General features: G+C 34.9%; 1 protein-coding gene across 4 annotated transcripts in view; it reads left to right on the top strand.

The window, feature by feature from the left end:
• LOC143239591 (protein lev-9-like) overlaps positions 1 to 16,533 on the top strand; it is a 46,188-nt gene that overhangs the window by 11,016 nt on the left and 18,639 nt on the right. For 3 of the 4 annotated variants that reach the window (XM_076480814.1, XM_076480813.1, XM_076480812.1), the window contains exons 2-6: positions 170 to 277; positions 6,348 to 6,518; positions 10,375 to 10,548; positions 12,806 to 12,973; positions 16,329 to 16,502. In XM_076480814.1, the coding sequence (XP_076336929.1) occupies positions 208 to 277; positions 6,348 to 6,518; positions 10,375 to 10,548; positions 12,806 to 12,973; positions 16,329 to 16,502 (757 nt within the window). In that variant the 5' untranslated portion in view covers positions 170 to 207. The remainder of the gene's footprint in view (positions 1 to 169; positions 278 to 6,347; positions 6,519 to 10,374; positions 10,549 to 12,805; positions 12,974 to 16,328; positions 16,503 to 16,533) is intronic. The other variant, XM_076480815.1, reaches the window with a different exon arrangement.

Below are 16,533 nucleotides of genomic sequence, written 5' to 3'. Positions count from 1 at the left end.
CAGATGAAACAATTATGAACCAACATTAAAAAGATAAAACAGTTTTGTGAATTTTTATTAGCTTGCAGATTGTTGTACCTAAAATTTTGAGACTGTGAATGAAATGGCTTCTTAAAGTTATTGCTCTGTGTTTTTTTAATATTTTAAATGTGCTATTTTCCTATTTCAGTGAGAAAAAAGGAAAGTGTAGTCATTTCGAAATACAAGATGGTCCATTGCAAGTTTCTCTGTTTACTAATCGCTGGATTAAATATCATCAATATGGTGAATTGTGGGGGTATGTTTTTGGCTGACACTGTATGTTGCATATAATATTTAATAATACTTGTAATTAATTTTGACAGGTCCTTTTGTTCACACACACAGCTATTCTCATTCATTACTGCCCTCTATTTACAAAATTTTTGTGTGTGTCACAAGCCTTTCACTCTTATGCACCCTTCAGTTCACATGGTTTAACTGATTCATTCATACAAATTATCATGCAACAAACCTACACCAATAGACATATCTTGCACACAAGTAACTCATGACTCCCTTTATGCTACTCTACATATCTAACACTTCTTATTTGGTATTGCTCATGTTCATACATTTTATTTAGTGCTCTATAAAATTTAATTTTAATAGCATTATTTTCAAGTTTAAACCTATTATTTTCCATAATATTATTTACTTGTGGTATAATTTCATTTTCTAAAGCCAGTTATGGGACTTAATCAATTTTCCACATTTATCGTTCTTTACCAACACAGTTGTATTTGGTGTACAATATGAATTCTGAAGTACATGTTACCAAGTCGGAGGTTGCACCTTCTACCAGCACATTTACTCATGCATCAGGTGGGTATAACTTTGGAATTATTGGAAATTATTTGTTGAGAGATTGTTTGTTATTCAAACCAAACTACTACTACTCATGTTGCCCAGCTTCCTCCTGAATAGGCTAAACCTATCTGCGATGACAGAGGTTTTGACAGTCTTTTTCTTCCACATAAAATTGCTACAGCTTCCCCAATTTCTACTGTGGGTTCTGTGAACCCTAATACAGCATTTTTGTGGACATGATTTCACAGGTACGTTCTGTTTTATCCCTTCTTCCAATTTTCTATCATCTTCTACATTTCTTGTGACGTTTCCCCTCATTATTTTGTATTTTTGCCCTCTAATGATATTGGAATTCCTGTTGAGCATTTTGTATCTCAGTTCAGTGAAGGTGCAGTTCAGTTCAAACTAGTTTCCTACAATCAAGCCAATTTTCTGTTCTTCACTTTAGAAAAATGGAATCTATTTTATATATGTAGAGAGAGGACCTTGATTGCTCTGTTCTTTTGTTCCATGTCCAATTTTCTCACTTTTGTCTTACCCATATGTATATCCCACGGTACTTGTTCACATTTACCTCCTCTTTGAGGCAATCCACTGTGATCCTGATGTGTTTTGTGTTTTTTTGGACGGGGTACCTTGTTGACATGTTTGTCAATTTCACCTCTTTTTTTATATGTGTGGTTTCTCTGTTGTTTGGACCTTTTAGGAAGAGATGTGGTTTTATCCCATGTTCATTTGCCATCCCTCTATCTTTTAGACTTACATCTCTTCTCTTTGGAAAACTTCTGACAACTTTGGAATCTGTGAGATAGCAGTTGACTCTTTCCGTGTTGATTGACTGTTTGTCGTGCGTGGATCCTTGAAAATTCCCTATTTCTGTTCCATGTCCTAATACTTTCTAACCTTTACCTGCTCCTTCTGCATGGGTATCATCTTCTTGTCATATTTTTTTTCTAGTACAGTGTCATGCTGCCATCTTTATCTGTGACTACCCCGTGGGTTCCAGTCTGATCAGAGCTTGTTTATCCATGATGTGATTTTATCAGGGATTTATTGATTTTTCAGGTTTTATCAGAGGGATTTGTCATCCACTTCCTCTCCACTCCCCCTTGGTGTGGATTCCTGTACATGGTGAGGGGACCTCTGAGGGAAGGTTCTGTTCTTTCTGGTTACCTCCACTGGGATATAAACATCCACCCACATGTTTGCCGTGCATGGCAACCCGTGAAGGGGTGGAGAGGATCCTGGTGGTTGAGGGGTCCAACCCTAATACATCACTTTGGCCTCAAATTCCTGTAGACGGGCGGCCTTTGGGTGGCCCCCCTTGGGTCATTCGGCTGGTCCACTTGGGCTAGAGTCAACCAAGTACCAGTGTTGGAAGTTCTCAACGGGTGTTGTGGACATTGTGCCTGATGCTGGTGTTTGGGTATAGTGCTCACGAAACCCTGGCATTGCTGCATTGTCCTTGCATGACATTGTAGTGCGTCTCCTTGTAGGGCTCCATGGTGGGTGGGGTCAGTGGGTACCGAAATTTTCCTTTTTTCCTATGGATCCTCCTACTAAAAAAAAAGTCAATAGGTAAACGACCACATTTTGAAGACTGAGCAGCAATCTTCAACATCTGTAACACACGTACCTCATTTTCTTATATTACATTCTCTTTCAGAAAAACCTTTAGGGCAAATGTCCCCCTTTTTTATTCAGAAGGGACGAGAGGGACTTGCTGGCTATCCAAAGTCAGTAAAGAAGCTTCGATCTGGAGACATATTGGTTGAAACTTCCACATCCCAACACAGTGATTTCATCTTGAATTCAAAGGCAATTGGGGATGTACCTATTGAGGTTACCCCTCATGCCACCTTGAATTCACCACGAGGAGTTATTGTTGAGAGGGATTTGAAGAAAGTCCCCGAGACAGAGATTCTTGCTGGTTTCTCCACTCAAGGAGTTTCTGCAGTGAGGCACATCTCCACTCGCGAAGATGGAATTACACTGCTGACAAATATCCTTGTTTTGACATTTACATCACCACGTGCACCTGCCACCATCAAGGCAGGTTATCTAAATTGCAGGGTACGGCCGTACATTCCAAACCCTCTCCAACGTTTCCAATGTCAGAGGTTCGGCCACTCAAAGATGTCCTCTCATGGTTTCCTGACGTGTGCTCGTTGTGGTGGCAAGGACCATGATTCCTATGAGTGTCACATGGTCCCACATTGTGTCAACTGCAATGGTTCCCACCCTTCCTACTTTCGTTCTTGCCCAAAATGTTTGGAGGAAAAAGAAGTGCAGCATTTGAAAACAACTCATAACATTAGTTATCTTGAGGCTCGCAAATTGCTGTCCGCCACTTCATCTCGGACATATGCTGCTGCACTTCGTTCCACAACTACAGTGGAAGTGCAGACAGATCTCTCTGTGCCTCCAAGAAAATGGTTTTCAAAACAAATGAAAAGACTTTTGACCTCCACGGTTAAAAAGGTTGATGAATGGACTTTTACACCCATCTCTGTTCCTCCCATACATTCCAACAAACCCCAAGATCCATATCCTTTGGTTTCAAATACAGGCATTTCTTCAGATACATCTTTTTCTCCCACCCCAAGATACAAAACCATCATTCGTTTGCATCATCAGTCACTGGAATCCCCTTCCAACAACAAAGACCTGCCCAATCAAGCCAGGTCAGGATCCATGGAGGTCGATAGACCTCTTCCGAATAAGGACAATAAGAAAAAAAGATGTGGTCGTAAACAGAAGGGTTCTCCAACCACTTCGCCTACCTGTCGTTAACAATGGCCACCTTGATACAATGGAACTGTTGAGGTTTACGTTCTAATCTGGATGGCATCAAAACACAGATTGCTTCCTACCGTCCTGTATGTCTTTCCTTACAAGAAACATTTCTAAAACCTGCCGATACAGTCAATATTCGGCAGGTTTCTCTGTACAGAAATGACAGGCTGTGTGATGGACAAGTACATGGAAGGGTGGCACTGTTGGTTGATCAGCACGTCCCCACCCTCTCTTTGTCACTCAACACACCCTTGGAGGCCGTAGCCATCCATGTTTCCTTGGGTCATACCATCACTGTGTGTTCTCTCTACCTGTCCTCTGGAGAGACATATGATCAATCAGACCTTGATGCACTTGTTGAACAGTTGCCCTTTCTCTTTCTAATCTTGGGGGACTTTAATAGACATCATCCCTTCTAGGGAAGTGCTGTTATTGATAGAAGGGGACGCTCTGTAGAGCATATGCTCTCTGATTACAATCTTTTTCTTTTCAATACTGGTTCTTTCACTTATTTTCATGCACTTAGTTAGTAATTTACTGCTATTGATCTCTCTGTTTGCTCTCCTTCATTATTTTCCCATTTTTCATGGAGGGTTGACAATAATCCTCGAGGCAGTGATCATTTTACTATACTTTTGAGAGAGACTAGTCGTGGTCAATGCCACCTTACCCATGTGTCCCAGTGGAAGCTGGATGAGGCAGACTGGTCCACTTTCACTGCTCTCGCCAGAACTTGATCCTGCCATTGTGAGTCAGCCATCAACAGACGACTGTGTGGCAGTGGTAATTGACTGTATTATACAAGCAGCTGCTCAGTGTATTCCTAAAATCTCGACATGTTTTCCATGATATCCTCGTCCGTGGTGGAATCCTGCCTGCCACATTGCACGGAAGGCTTAAAAACAGGCCTGAGATACTTTCCGTAGATATCCCACACTTTCGAACCACATTGCTTTCCAATGGACCAGTGCACATGCTAGGTGGGTAAGACGTCAAAGCCAGAAGGAATCTTGGATTAAGTTCACAACTAGCATATCTTCTACCACCAGTTCCAAGATCATATGGGACAGGATTTGAAAGGTCAGTGGGCACTACAATTCTGTCCCCCTCTCGATCTTACTCTCTGATGGCCAAGAGGTAGGTGATGTTTGGAGCATTGCCAATACTCTAGGTGAAAGCTTTTGCTGAGTATCTAGCACTTCTGCTTGTTCCTTCACTTTCTTGGTATTCTGCTAGATGCTACAGTATTAAACTTAATTCGTTTGCTGTGAGCTGTATTTATATATATTTGCTATTGTGGTTGAACTTCACTCATTTTTATGCTACAGTGTAAATATTACTAATCTATGTTACATTAAACATCATTAATCTGTACACTGAGCTTCAGTGATATGCATGTTACACATTGATCTTTACTAATCTGCATGTTACACATTAATCTTCACTAACCTGCATGTGACACATTTAGCTTTATAATCTTTATATTGCACTGTAACTTTACATGTTTTTTAGGATCAAAGCATGGAAGGCTGGTCCAAAAGATTTTAATAAACAAAAGTGCAGAAATGGATTTTGTCATTAGTGGAGCTCTGGTTGAGGTGACAGTCAAATTCATCTGGAGAACCCTTGTTCACATTCACTGGAAGAAATAGGAATAGTACTCAGGGCATGTTTTAAATGCTGCAGTTTTTCTAGAACATTCCTTTCACTTAAGTCCTGGTGGAATTCATGAGTCATATCTCTTTTATTTAGCTAAAGTCTCACCAGTTGTTAAATGAGCATCATTTCAGGCTAATGTTTTTTATCAAGCATGCTTTTTATATTGCTATCTTCACTGTCAGGCAACTTATTTTACATTGATTTTTTCAAGGTTCTGTAAAAAGCTTCAGGATTAATTAGAGGATCCTTTCTGCAGTCTTTGTTGAAAAGTGAAACTCTATAGAAGTGAAGATTTTCTGTGACATAATATGGACCTGGAATTGTTCATCTTTCTTCAAAAATTTATCTTTTGATTTGCCTTTTACAATTCTATATCACGCTCTTGTAAATCAAAATTCTACTCAGATAATTCTTGGAGAGCATCACAAATCAATCATAGATCCAACAGAAATTCTGTACTTGCAAATTTTTCTGTAAACACCCATATGCACATTGCTCTCTTTTGTCTCATGTTGAATCATGCTTCATTTCTTAATAATGTTGCATTAACACTTCAATTTTACCAAACAGCTGAAACTGACTGGAAACTAGGTGCTACCTATAGAGTTCTTAAAATTCAACCAATTTTTAAAAGCGTAATCTCCAGCAAGTTTTTACATACTTTCATTTCTCTGCTTTTTTTAGGTGACGTGTGACATAAGACATAAAGTTTATCAATAAATTTTTAAAATCTGTTGCAATTTCTCTTGTTTACATGAAAATACTAGTGACTTTTAAAATACACCAGACTGAAGGTTTACATATTCCATAATATTTAATACTAACATTGCATTAATATGCTTATTAAACTATTTTAAAATAATTTTTCTACTGTTCTATTCATGGTTACTTAATTATAATTAGTTTAATTTCAGGTTAAGCAATTTTTACCACTGAGGTAAAGTTGGAGATATTTGCAGAAATATATAAAGCTTTTTATTCTTTTCTTTAATATTTTCCGTTAAATGTTTATTATGAAATAATTTCAGGATGTTGCTTATAAATATTAAACATACCTTTTTAAGATCAATGTGGGCCACCACCAGATATCACAAATGGCTATAAAAAAGGTTCAGTGTATCAGTTTCCAGCAAATGTTGCATACTTCTGCAATATGGGTTATAAACTTGAAGGAATTGCTACAGTCTACTGTTTACCTAATGGAAAATGGAGTAATGAAGCCCCTGTATGCAATAGTGAGTAAATGTTTGATACATTTTCTAAGTGGAAATTTTCTATTAAATGAAGTCTGTTTTGCAATAACAAAAAATAATTTGCAAGATTTCAAGTATTTGGGTTTCTAAAGTCTAAGCTGATTAAGTATGGTTCATAGTTTGTAACATGTTTGATTGCAGTAGTATAAATAATATTTTTAGTCAAACTTTTTTTTTTACTAATCCAGTAGAGATTTCCAGGTGAGATCATTTGTTATTTTCTTACTGGAAATCTGTATTGGGCTAGTAATAAGAAATATGATTAACATGTAATTAGTCTTATTCTGTTCCAGTACTTGTCATGCCTGTTATTAATTAGTAAACACACAATGCTTTCTAAGAAAATGTTTTTTGCTGTTTGAAGAGTAACAAACACTTACTGCAGATTGAAAATGGTAGATTATTAAAGCTTTGTTAAGTGAAGTAACTTGGAAATATAAGCAAGTGTTTAATATCTGTTCTAGGTAATTGGTCACTGTGATCTACATGTACAGTATACCAGCAGTGTTAGTTAAGTGTTGTTCCAAGTAATATTAGCCACCATGATCTACATGTACAATACACTAACAGTGTTACAGTTCTTTCAGGTCACTATGATCTACATGTACAATACACTAACAGTGTTACAGTTCTTCCAGGTCACTATAATCTACATGTACAGTACACCAACTGTGTTAGTTAAGTGTTGTTACAAGTAATATTGGTCACTATGATGTACATGTACAATATATTAACTCTCTCACCACAGGCTCAATCTCAGTAATTGTTTTATGCTTTTTATAGTTTTCATGCTATAACACTTAATATGCAAAATTTTGTGAAGATGTTCTAACTCTTATCAAGGCTTACAAGGCTTTTGTACACAAAATATCAAGTATTTAAAACCTTTTTACATAATGTTTTTGTGTTTTTTTATTTGAAATGTTGACTATTTAGTATGTAATTTTGATTTTAAGGTTAAAAATACTTTTGTGCATCAGAAAAATTTCAAATTTCACCTGCAAAATTTTTATAACCTCCAGCTAATTATCAAGTGTTTTTTTTGTTTTTTTTATAGAAAAAAACTTTGTTTTATCTGTCCTTTTTACTATTGTATCTCTGTACAGGTGTGGTTGATTTAATCAACCTCATAACTGTCATAAAAATTAGAAAATATAAATTCTTTTTCTCATTCTACAATGACTACAGATTATAACACAAAACATAAATGTTTAGTTTAAATATCTTACACCTCATAACATTATACATTTTTTTTTATATATATGTAGGTATTTTTTTATTGGCCTTTCAGCTATGCCTGACTAACATTACAGAAATTACAATGATGTGATGCATGCACCTTCCAAGAATGTAAAACAGACTTTTAAAAATTGGCCTGTCATGGCTGTGTTCTAGTGGACCAGTATTTTGTAAAATAGAATCTCATTTCTGTTGTAATACGTTAAATATGTTTATAAATTATTGCTATTTACCAACAAGTTCTTAAATTTCAGTTATTTGTCTTAAATAAAGTACAGTAAACAATTATCTCTTGCAATTATGAACTTTGTATTCAATGCTGTGTATGTGCATTTGAAATTCTAGAAAAAAAAATCATAAATTATTATATCAGTACCACAGAATTTCACTATAATTTATCAAGCTTAGTAACTATGCCAATGTGAAAAACAAGAATTTTAGAGTTCACTAATGTCTTACCTTACTATTTGGAATCTAGCATGAAAAGAAAGAGTTTCTCTTGCAAATACTTTGCAGAGACTGTGAAAACCACAAGAAGAACATTCTATGCTTTTAATAGGTTGTACATGTCATTAGGTGGAATAGATGTATGTAAGGAAGTCTTTTCAAAAACAGGATGGATGGGCAAGGTCACCTTGGTTGAATCAATAAATACATTATTATTTCAGAAAATAGCAAAAGAGGAGGTTCTTATATTTTAGCTTTGCAATATCAGTAGTTTGAGCATTTAATTCCTTAAAAACTGTAGAATTTGTATTTGGACATCACAAACATCTAATTTGAACCAATGCTGCATTCAGCATACCACATGACATAGAAAAATCAATATTTATGAATTTTTTGTAATATTAATTTTTAAATTAAGAAATTAACTAATGTATAATGCTAAAATTTGAGTTACACTCTATAATTTGATACCAGACTTGACATCTATACATAAAATAGAAATTCAGTGGCATAGTCTTTGACCCATGACCATAGGAAGAACCTTGTTGGTAAGATTAATAGTGTTACAGTTTTTCTAGGTAATATTGGTTACCATAACTTACAGTACAATAGTATTTGTTTAGTTTTTCTTCCAAGTAGTATTTATTACTTTAATACATGTATCTTATAAAAAGTTATACTTTATCAAGTACATATCTTGCTGAACCTGTGGGATTAATAAGAACTGGTTGAAGGAGTTAACATCCATTGGATATGTGCATCAGTGATGGATTTTAAAGATGGTACAAAAACAAGTCATTGTTTAAATTTTAAGGAAAGAGTATAGTTTGACCATTAATTACTATGTAAAAATATCAGTGTTTAATGCCATATAGATGATGTAAAAGTAGTAGTGGCTGTACTAATATGTATTTTCATTGGATATGATACCATTATCTGAAGTCAGGTACCAAATCATTTTCAATTTCATCATCATTTAAGTAACTTACATTTATGATTCATTTTAAACTTTTAATGTTTAATGAACAAGACTTCAATTGTTTGTTAACATTATTATAAAAAGTTTCTAAAAGTAGCTGATTTTATGTTATTAAAAGTGTTTTTATTTTATTTCACTGTATTTGGTTTTGAAATTTTTTTATTACTTCAAATATGATTAGAAGAAATATTCAAAGCAAAATATGTACACAAATGTAACTTTCTACTCTATTAACAAATTAACAGTAACAATGTATCTGAAGATGGCTGGTATGAGTATTAAAACTTATTAAAATAGAGAACAACATTTTGACCTTCTTAAGTCATCATCAGGTTAACAAAACCTCAGCTCTCTTTCAAATAAATTAAACTTTTGTTTACTTCATTCAAAAGTTTAAGTTGATTTCAGACAAGTTTGAAACATGTGAGAATGTGCTAGAAAAATTACAGAATTTTGACATCTAACACACCTTGTATTTGTAATTGTGACAGCTAATGCACCTTGTATTTGTAATTGTGACAGCCTATGCACCTTGTATTTGTAATTGTGACATCTAACACACCTTGTATTTGCTACTACATTTCTGCCATTTTTCTTTTTGTAAATGTTTTAATATTAGAAAAGCGCTGAGCTATCTCATCCAGTTTCAATCAAAATATCATTTAGTCAAATTCTCATTAAAACAGTTTCCAAGTACATGTAACATTTTATTTTCACTTTTTGTGACCATAATATTATTTTTAAAAAAATTTGATTTTTGAAGCTTTCTCATCAATGTGATATTGTTGAGATTATCGTAGAACACAGGTGCTCATCACTTGGCAACTACAGATATCCACTCTTTGGTCTGTAAGCGTTAAGCTGTTGTTCATCTGTGACAACACATACTTTACCTCTCTTGTTTCTATTTATCTTTGACTTAAATTGGTTGTTTTCTGAAGCTTTTTGGGTCAGGCTATTTCCATTTAATGTTAGCTAAGACCTGAAATAGCATAACTGATACTAAGTTTTCTATAATGTTAACCAAGACCTGAAATAGAATAATTAATCCTGGGATTGTCTTTACTGTTAGCCAAGAATAAAGAAACATTATGTGATGTGTGAGATTCTTTCTTCCAGAACAAACAAACATACTAGAATAATAATAATAACAACAGTAATGTTGTTTTCCAGTAATCGAATGTCATGACCTTCAAGGACCGGAGCATGGATCAGTTAGTTACAGTAAAAAGACATATCAATCAAAAGCAAAATACAGTTGTGATAGTGGCTACCAACTTCGTGGAGAAAAAGAACGCTTTTGTGAAGCAGATGAGCAGTGGAGTGGTGAGGCACCAACTTGTGAAGGTTTGTACATATAAATATTATAAAAGTTGGCAGCTACCCAATTCTAGAAAATATTGCTATGCTGTGAATTTTACAGTAATAACTCATTGCATAACTCTACACTTATGTATGCAGTTTACAATACTTTGGTAGAAATTAAAACTCATTATAAAGCACACTAAATATAGGCTTTCTAATGATATAGATAGCATATTTAGTGAAATAGCTTGGATTTTTGCCCAGACCACCAAAAAGAAAATCTAATAAGTTGACAGATTTACTTTGCTAATTTTCACTTGTGTCTAACAATTTGTTTCTTGTGAACTGGATCTTAGAAGTGAATTTTTCTATTTAGCAAGATAAAATACTTAAAAAATAAGCTAAAACTAATCTTTGAGTTCAATTAGCTAGTTCAAGATATGAGAGAATAATAATTTAAAATAAAGTAAGTGTTTGTTTTACCATTTCGTTCAAGTTGTAAATTTTCTATGTTGTCAATTAATATTATATCTTATAGGCATAAATTAAAACTTTTTCTATACCCATTTATTCATATATGTATATATGTATGTAGTACTGTACAAAAGTATTAGGACAAAGTCAGAAATTAGATTTCAGGCTACAAAGAACAATAGGAGGTAAATCACAGGTGAAACATCAAAATGCTATTAATCTTTATATTTAGTACAACAGAAACTTAGTGGAAGTGTTTGAATTCAGCAAACAGTTAATATTTTGTGTGCTCCCCCTTTTGCTGTAATAGCTGTAGACAATCTTTCAGGCAACATATTTTATCAAAATGTCCTTTGAGATTTTACTCCTGATGTCACTTATACATTCCATAAAGTTTCTTTGGTGATAGCATTTTATTTATCAAGTTTTTAATCTATCAAATCCCACATTTGCTCGAATGGGCTCTGTGAGGGACATTTCATCATTTGAATGATTCCAACAGCTTCTTTTTTAGCTAATTAATTTCTGCATAGGCTGCTTGGGGTCATTATCATGGTATTAGAATCCTTTATCAATAGTACACAAACCATGATGGATCAGTATCTGATGGTACTTGCACTATTCCATCTAGTTTACAAATATTTCCTGTTGCCTCCAAATATTTTGAACTCATCTGTTCATAATACTCTTTTTCAATTAGTTTTTGTACTTTTTAATAAAATTTAATCTCTTCACAATATTTGAAGATCAAAGTAAAGATTTTTACTGCTACACGACCAAATATATATTCCATTCTCATTAAGTCTTCTTGATTCTATAGATCTGGACACTTTTCTGTCATTTGGTTCATGATCAATTATCTCATGCTTGAGATCAGAGGCAGTCTCTTTTGTCCCAAAGACTACACAGACAAAGATACTTAACATCAGTATCATTGGGTTTTGATGTTCTGCCTCTTCCTTTCCTATTTTTAACCTTATCTGTCTCAGTCTTGCAATCTAGGGTACACTTAAAAATGTTTGGAGAACATTTCAAGTCTACAGCAATTTGTTGGAGAGTTTAACCAACATCACATAAAGATTGTGTGCAAACTCTGCTCTACTAACAGTTCTCTATTTTTTGAGCCCTGGTATGACAACAAAACTTAATGTTTTTTTTAGGAGTGCTATTAAATTGATTTTTATAGCATATACCAGTACCATATGATAACTCCTTGCTAGCTTTTTTCTGTATAGTTAAGATACTACTTAAGGTACCTGGACAGTTATTTCAGACCCTTAATTTAATTAGTATGTTCTTTCTTCTTTTTAAGGAATTAATCACAAACTTATGAGCTTAATGTGGTTTGTTGTTATTTTTCTGAAGATTTAGGTATCAAATGTGTGTGCTTTAGTAACTTTTCACTTAGAAAATTGTACTTCTTTTCAAAATTATTTCAAAGTACAGTTTATAAAGATAAACATGGGATAAGTGCTAACATGCCAACACATTTACTGAGTGGTTTGTGAGGATCAGCATCATTGGTTTTTACCTTAGGCAGCAAATTAGAAATATTTAGTAAATCTGTAGTCTGTAACTCCGTCAGTTGCTTGTAACCCTAAATCAGTCTCAAAAACTTGTTCTAGTGACTGTAAGTACTTTTCAAGTGTAAATTCCATGCCAAATTTTGCTGTAAAACTGCCTGATATTTCTCAGTTCTGACTATAAAATTTAATTTTGCACTTCTTCTGTAAGACTTCCTGTCTTAGGTCTGAATTTAGTATCTAGTTCTACCTTAAGTGTATCTTATGAAGTTAAATCTAGATATCACATACAATTCTTCCAGAGACTACATGCCCTTTCCCAAACATTCCTGGTGGTGAGGTCATACAGATAACAGGTGGAAACCATGGTGGTGCCATTGCCACATTCCGATGTGTTGGAACAGAAGATGAAGTAAGAGTTACATGTCTAGATACTGGTGCTTGGTCTAAAAGTCCTCCTATATGTAAAGGTTAGTAGAAAAAGTGTAAGTAGCTAAATATACAAGTTTTGAGACTAAACATTCAGATACAACTTTGCTAGTTAATCTAACATCATTTATTGCAGATTCTGATCTTGTGCAGTAACATTACAAGTGTTGCTACACTGTCTTTAACAGCTAGTATTTTTGGCAATACAGTTTAGTGTTGAATAATTGCAGTCTTATGAAAATATTTTTACAAAACATCTTGCATCTCCTCACAGTAGCTAACTTGCTTGGCTGCCTCTAATATTGTGCACATTCCACTAATTTTGATTCATCTCCCATCTAAATCACAGGTTGAATTGTGCTGGTATATGGTGCATCAGTAGCCCTCCATCAAAAGCAGGGCAACATGTTCTCCATGCACTTTGCACTTTATAATATCCTCATAAGCACTTGCACTCAAAATTAGTTTCATTCTTAAACTCTGCTGCTGTTACCAGACTTGTCTAATTTTGTTTCTCAATTTTTAATGATTTTAGACAACCTCTGGTTGTTATTTGATTTAGTGCCCTTCATTATAGTGTCTAGTATCTTTCTAACTATTTTTTTATTTCAGTGCATGATAGTTCTTTATTTTCAACTTTTGTGAGATTCATGATTTTACTTCTCACTTTTATTTTTTTCCTGAACAGTTATGCTCCGTACATTGTGTTAAGGTTACTTTTTCCCTTTGTTTTTCCACCCTTCCCTCTCACGTTTTTGCAGCTTCATCCTTCTATGGTTGTGGTTCTGTTCACAAATCTAACATTTCATCTGGAATGATACTAGTTTATGCCCTCCATTATAGTTATTTGCAGAACTCATGAAACCATACAACATTGTTTCAAAATTCCTCACACCTTTTAACTCATCTATGACTGCTGCAGATTCTATGTTTCTGTAGGACATTGCAACCAATTTTCACTGCTAATAGATTTTGCTATCCTTCCAAGTTCCTCTGTCTGTTGTGTTTTCCATTCCTGAGTCCAACCAGGAGGTGAGGGTGTTTCCAACTTTTTTCCACTGCTAAGTTTGGCTTTATTTCTCTTTGCTGATTCTATCAGTTTTCTACCACAATTTTCTCATATGTTCTGCCTTTGTATGTGATCTTTATTCCATGCTTTTATGTTTTAGTTATATTGTTTCTCCATGACCTGACTTTAGTATCCATGCTAAGATCTTGTCTCAGCGCTGTTTCTACTTTTCCCTGCATCATTGTCCTTGTTTCTGTGATTCTCCTAACATGGCTTATTGTTGCTTCCCTTCTGCCTTCTTAGTTCATCAATCCCTGGAATCAGAAGCAAGCTTTTAAGTTGACTTTCTGTCTTCCGTAGCCGTTACTAAGGCTCACTTTTTCACTCAGGTTCTTACTCAGCCTATCTCTCTTCACTTTTCTTCTCTTCGTCCTGTTTCCTTTCCCAATTATTTTGCCTCCACCTTCTGATCCCCACCACTTCTATCTTCTCATGGAAACAGTATTGAAACTTTTGGGTTTTAGAGCCTCACTCACTCCTCTCTGGGTTACTTCACACTTCCATTTCATCTGCAAGTCATAGAGTGTTATCTGATTACCTCACTTCTTTTGCTCCCCAGACTCACTTTCTGCTGCTTTGATTGTGGACATCCTCATCCTTTAATGGTCTCTCCTTTTCTTTGTTTTCCATGCTATATGCCTTCCCCCTACATCTTGGTTATGTTAGATAACATTCCTTGTCATGGCTTGTTGACTAAACCATACTGATTTAATCTTCTTCCATTATTGAGGTTCTTGTTAATCCTACTTTCTACAATACTCATTCATCTGAGAGTGTTGCCCTTCATCTTTGCCCATAGACTTGACTATTCCTTACTCACTGGACAGTTTTTCTTATTATGTTGCCTTTTTTTTTTCTTTTTTTTTTTTTTTTGCTACTCGATTTTTTTCTTTCACTTTCTTTCCATTCCCTGTTACAGTGTCATATTTATTCCAAGTGGTCCATCAAGCACTCTCTGTCTCTGGGCATCTTGGGTTGCCTTCTTTTTGGATTTCTTTATCATGTTGTTTGATCAGAGATTGTTGGTCTATGTAATGGCTGGATATTACACAGTCTTGCCCACCATCTTTTGTATTTTTCATCATGGTTCTTCTTTCTCTTCCTCTGCCATTACAACCTTGTGTGAGCATTGTCATTCTGGAAGAAGTGATGAGGTATTTAGGAATAACACATGACAAACAACTGAACTTCATTAGCAATATATGAATGTTAGTGTTACACAGCTAGATACAAAACAGCTGTTTAAAACTGATAATGAGATGTAGCACAGCCATCTCTATCAAAGCTATTAATAATGCCTCAAAGAATACTAACAGTGCTTACAAGTAGTGTAAATACCATGCATTGCATTATTGAACTACTGCCTTTTTCAACTGGGACAATGTAGCTTCACAACAATTATGCAGATAATGTCCAACAGGAGATGCTTGAAGAGACAGTTATGGGTGAACAGATGCTGTTCAGCTACCACTAAAATAATTTACCTCTATGTGGAATAAATGTTTGATACTGCTAAAGGATGTGGATGATTCCTACACCACAGATAGTGAGAGAACTGGTTGGGTATCCATTGTCTAGTGTATCAATATTTTAAATAAGCCTGGAAAGCATTGAAGCTTTCCAGAAGGAGTACAAGAATAAAGCTGGAAGCCATGAAGCAGTCTCTCACCTGAAATTCTGAAAGCAGTAAATCACATATAAAGTGTCACCAACAAATTATTTGTAATTGACTCACAAGAAGTTCTGAATAGGATTCAGAGTGGTTGATTTCCCATGTGGATGGTAGAAAGCAAAGCGTCTGTATAAGATTATTGCTTGGATGCACGTGTCATGGCAGGATAGGATAAATCTAAACAAGGAAGCTTAGAAGTTCACATTAGAAGTCCCTTTATGAAATCCAGCATTACTCTACTGACAGAGTATCAAATTCATCTGCACCAGAAAGGTTAAGGTGGTAACCCTGGAGAGTCTTCATCTGCATTCAGAAGGAACCAGCCTGCTGGAAAACAAAGTACCATATGTTGTAGTTAGGAAAAGAAGAGTATGGGTAACTATTAAGACAGTACACAGCCAAAGGGCCACTGATAACATCAGTAAAGGAACTCTCATCTCCCATGGAGCAGATGGTTTCCATATGAAAGGGTCAGCACCCAGTAGTGCAACCCCAAGGATTGTCACCTAATGATCAGTTTGGTTTTGTCCTTATTAACCTAAGTGATAAATCTTGACAACGATATCATTTTTTAAATACTTAAGTGTTTTTTCTATGTATTTGATTCAAAAGATTAGAAATATAACAATGAAAATCATTTTGTTTGATTGTTTAGTGACTTATTGTCTTGATCCTCAAAAGCCACAGCATGGAGATGTTCACTATTCAGAAAAGATTTATAATTCCAAGGCAGTATACAGTTGTGATAATGGATATAAACTTTATGGAGAAAAAAAACGTTACTGTCAAAAAGATGGGAAGTGGAGTGGTGAGGAACCAGTCTGTAAAGGTTTGTAGCTGTTTGTCTTGTAGATGTGAGT

This window comes from Tachypleus tridentatus, chromosome 13 (genome assembly GCF_004210375.1).
Source record: "Tachypleus tridentatus isolate NWPU-2018 chromosome 13, ASM421037v1, whole genome shotgun sequence".
Lineage (NCBI taxonomy): Eukaryota > Metazoa > Arthropoda > Merostomata > Xiphosura > Limulidae > Tachypleus > Tachypleus tridentatus.
The sequence above is the reverse complement of the archived record's forward strand: the minus strand, read 5'-3'. Positions and strand labels throughout refer to the sequence as shown.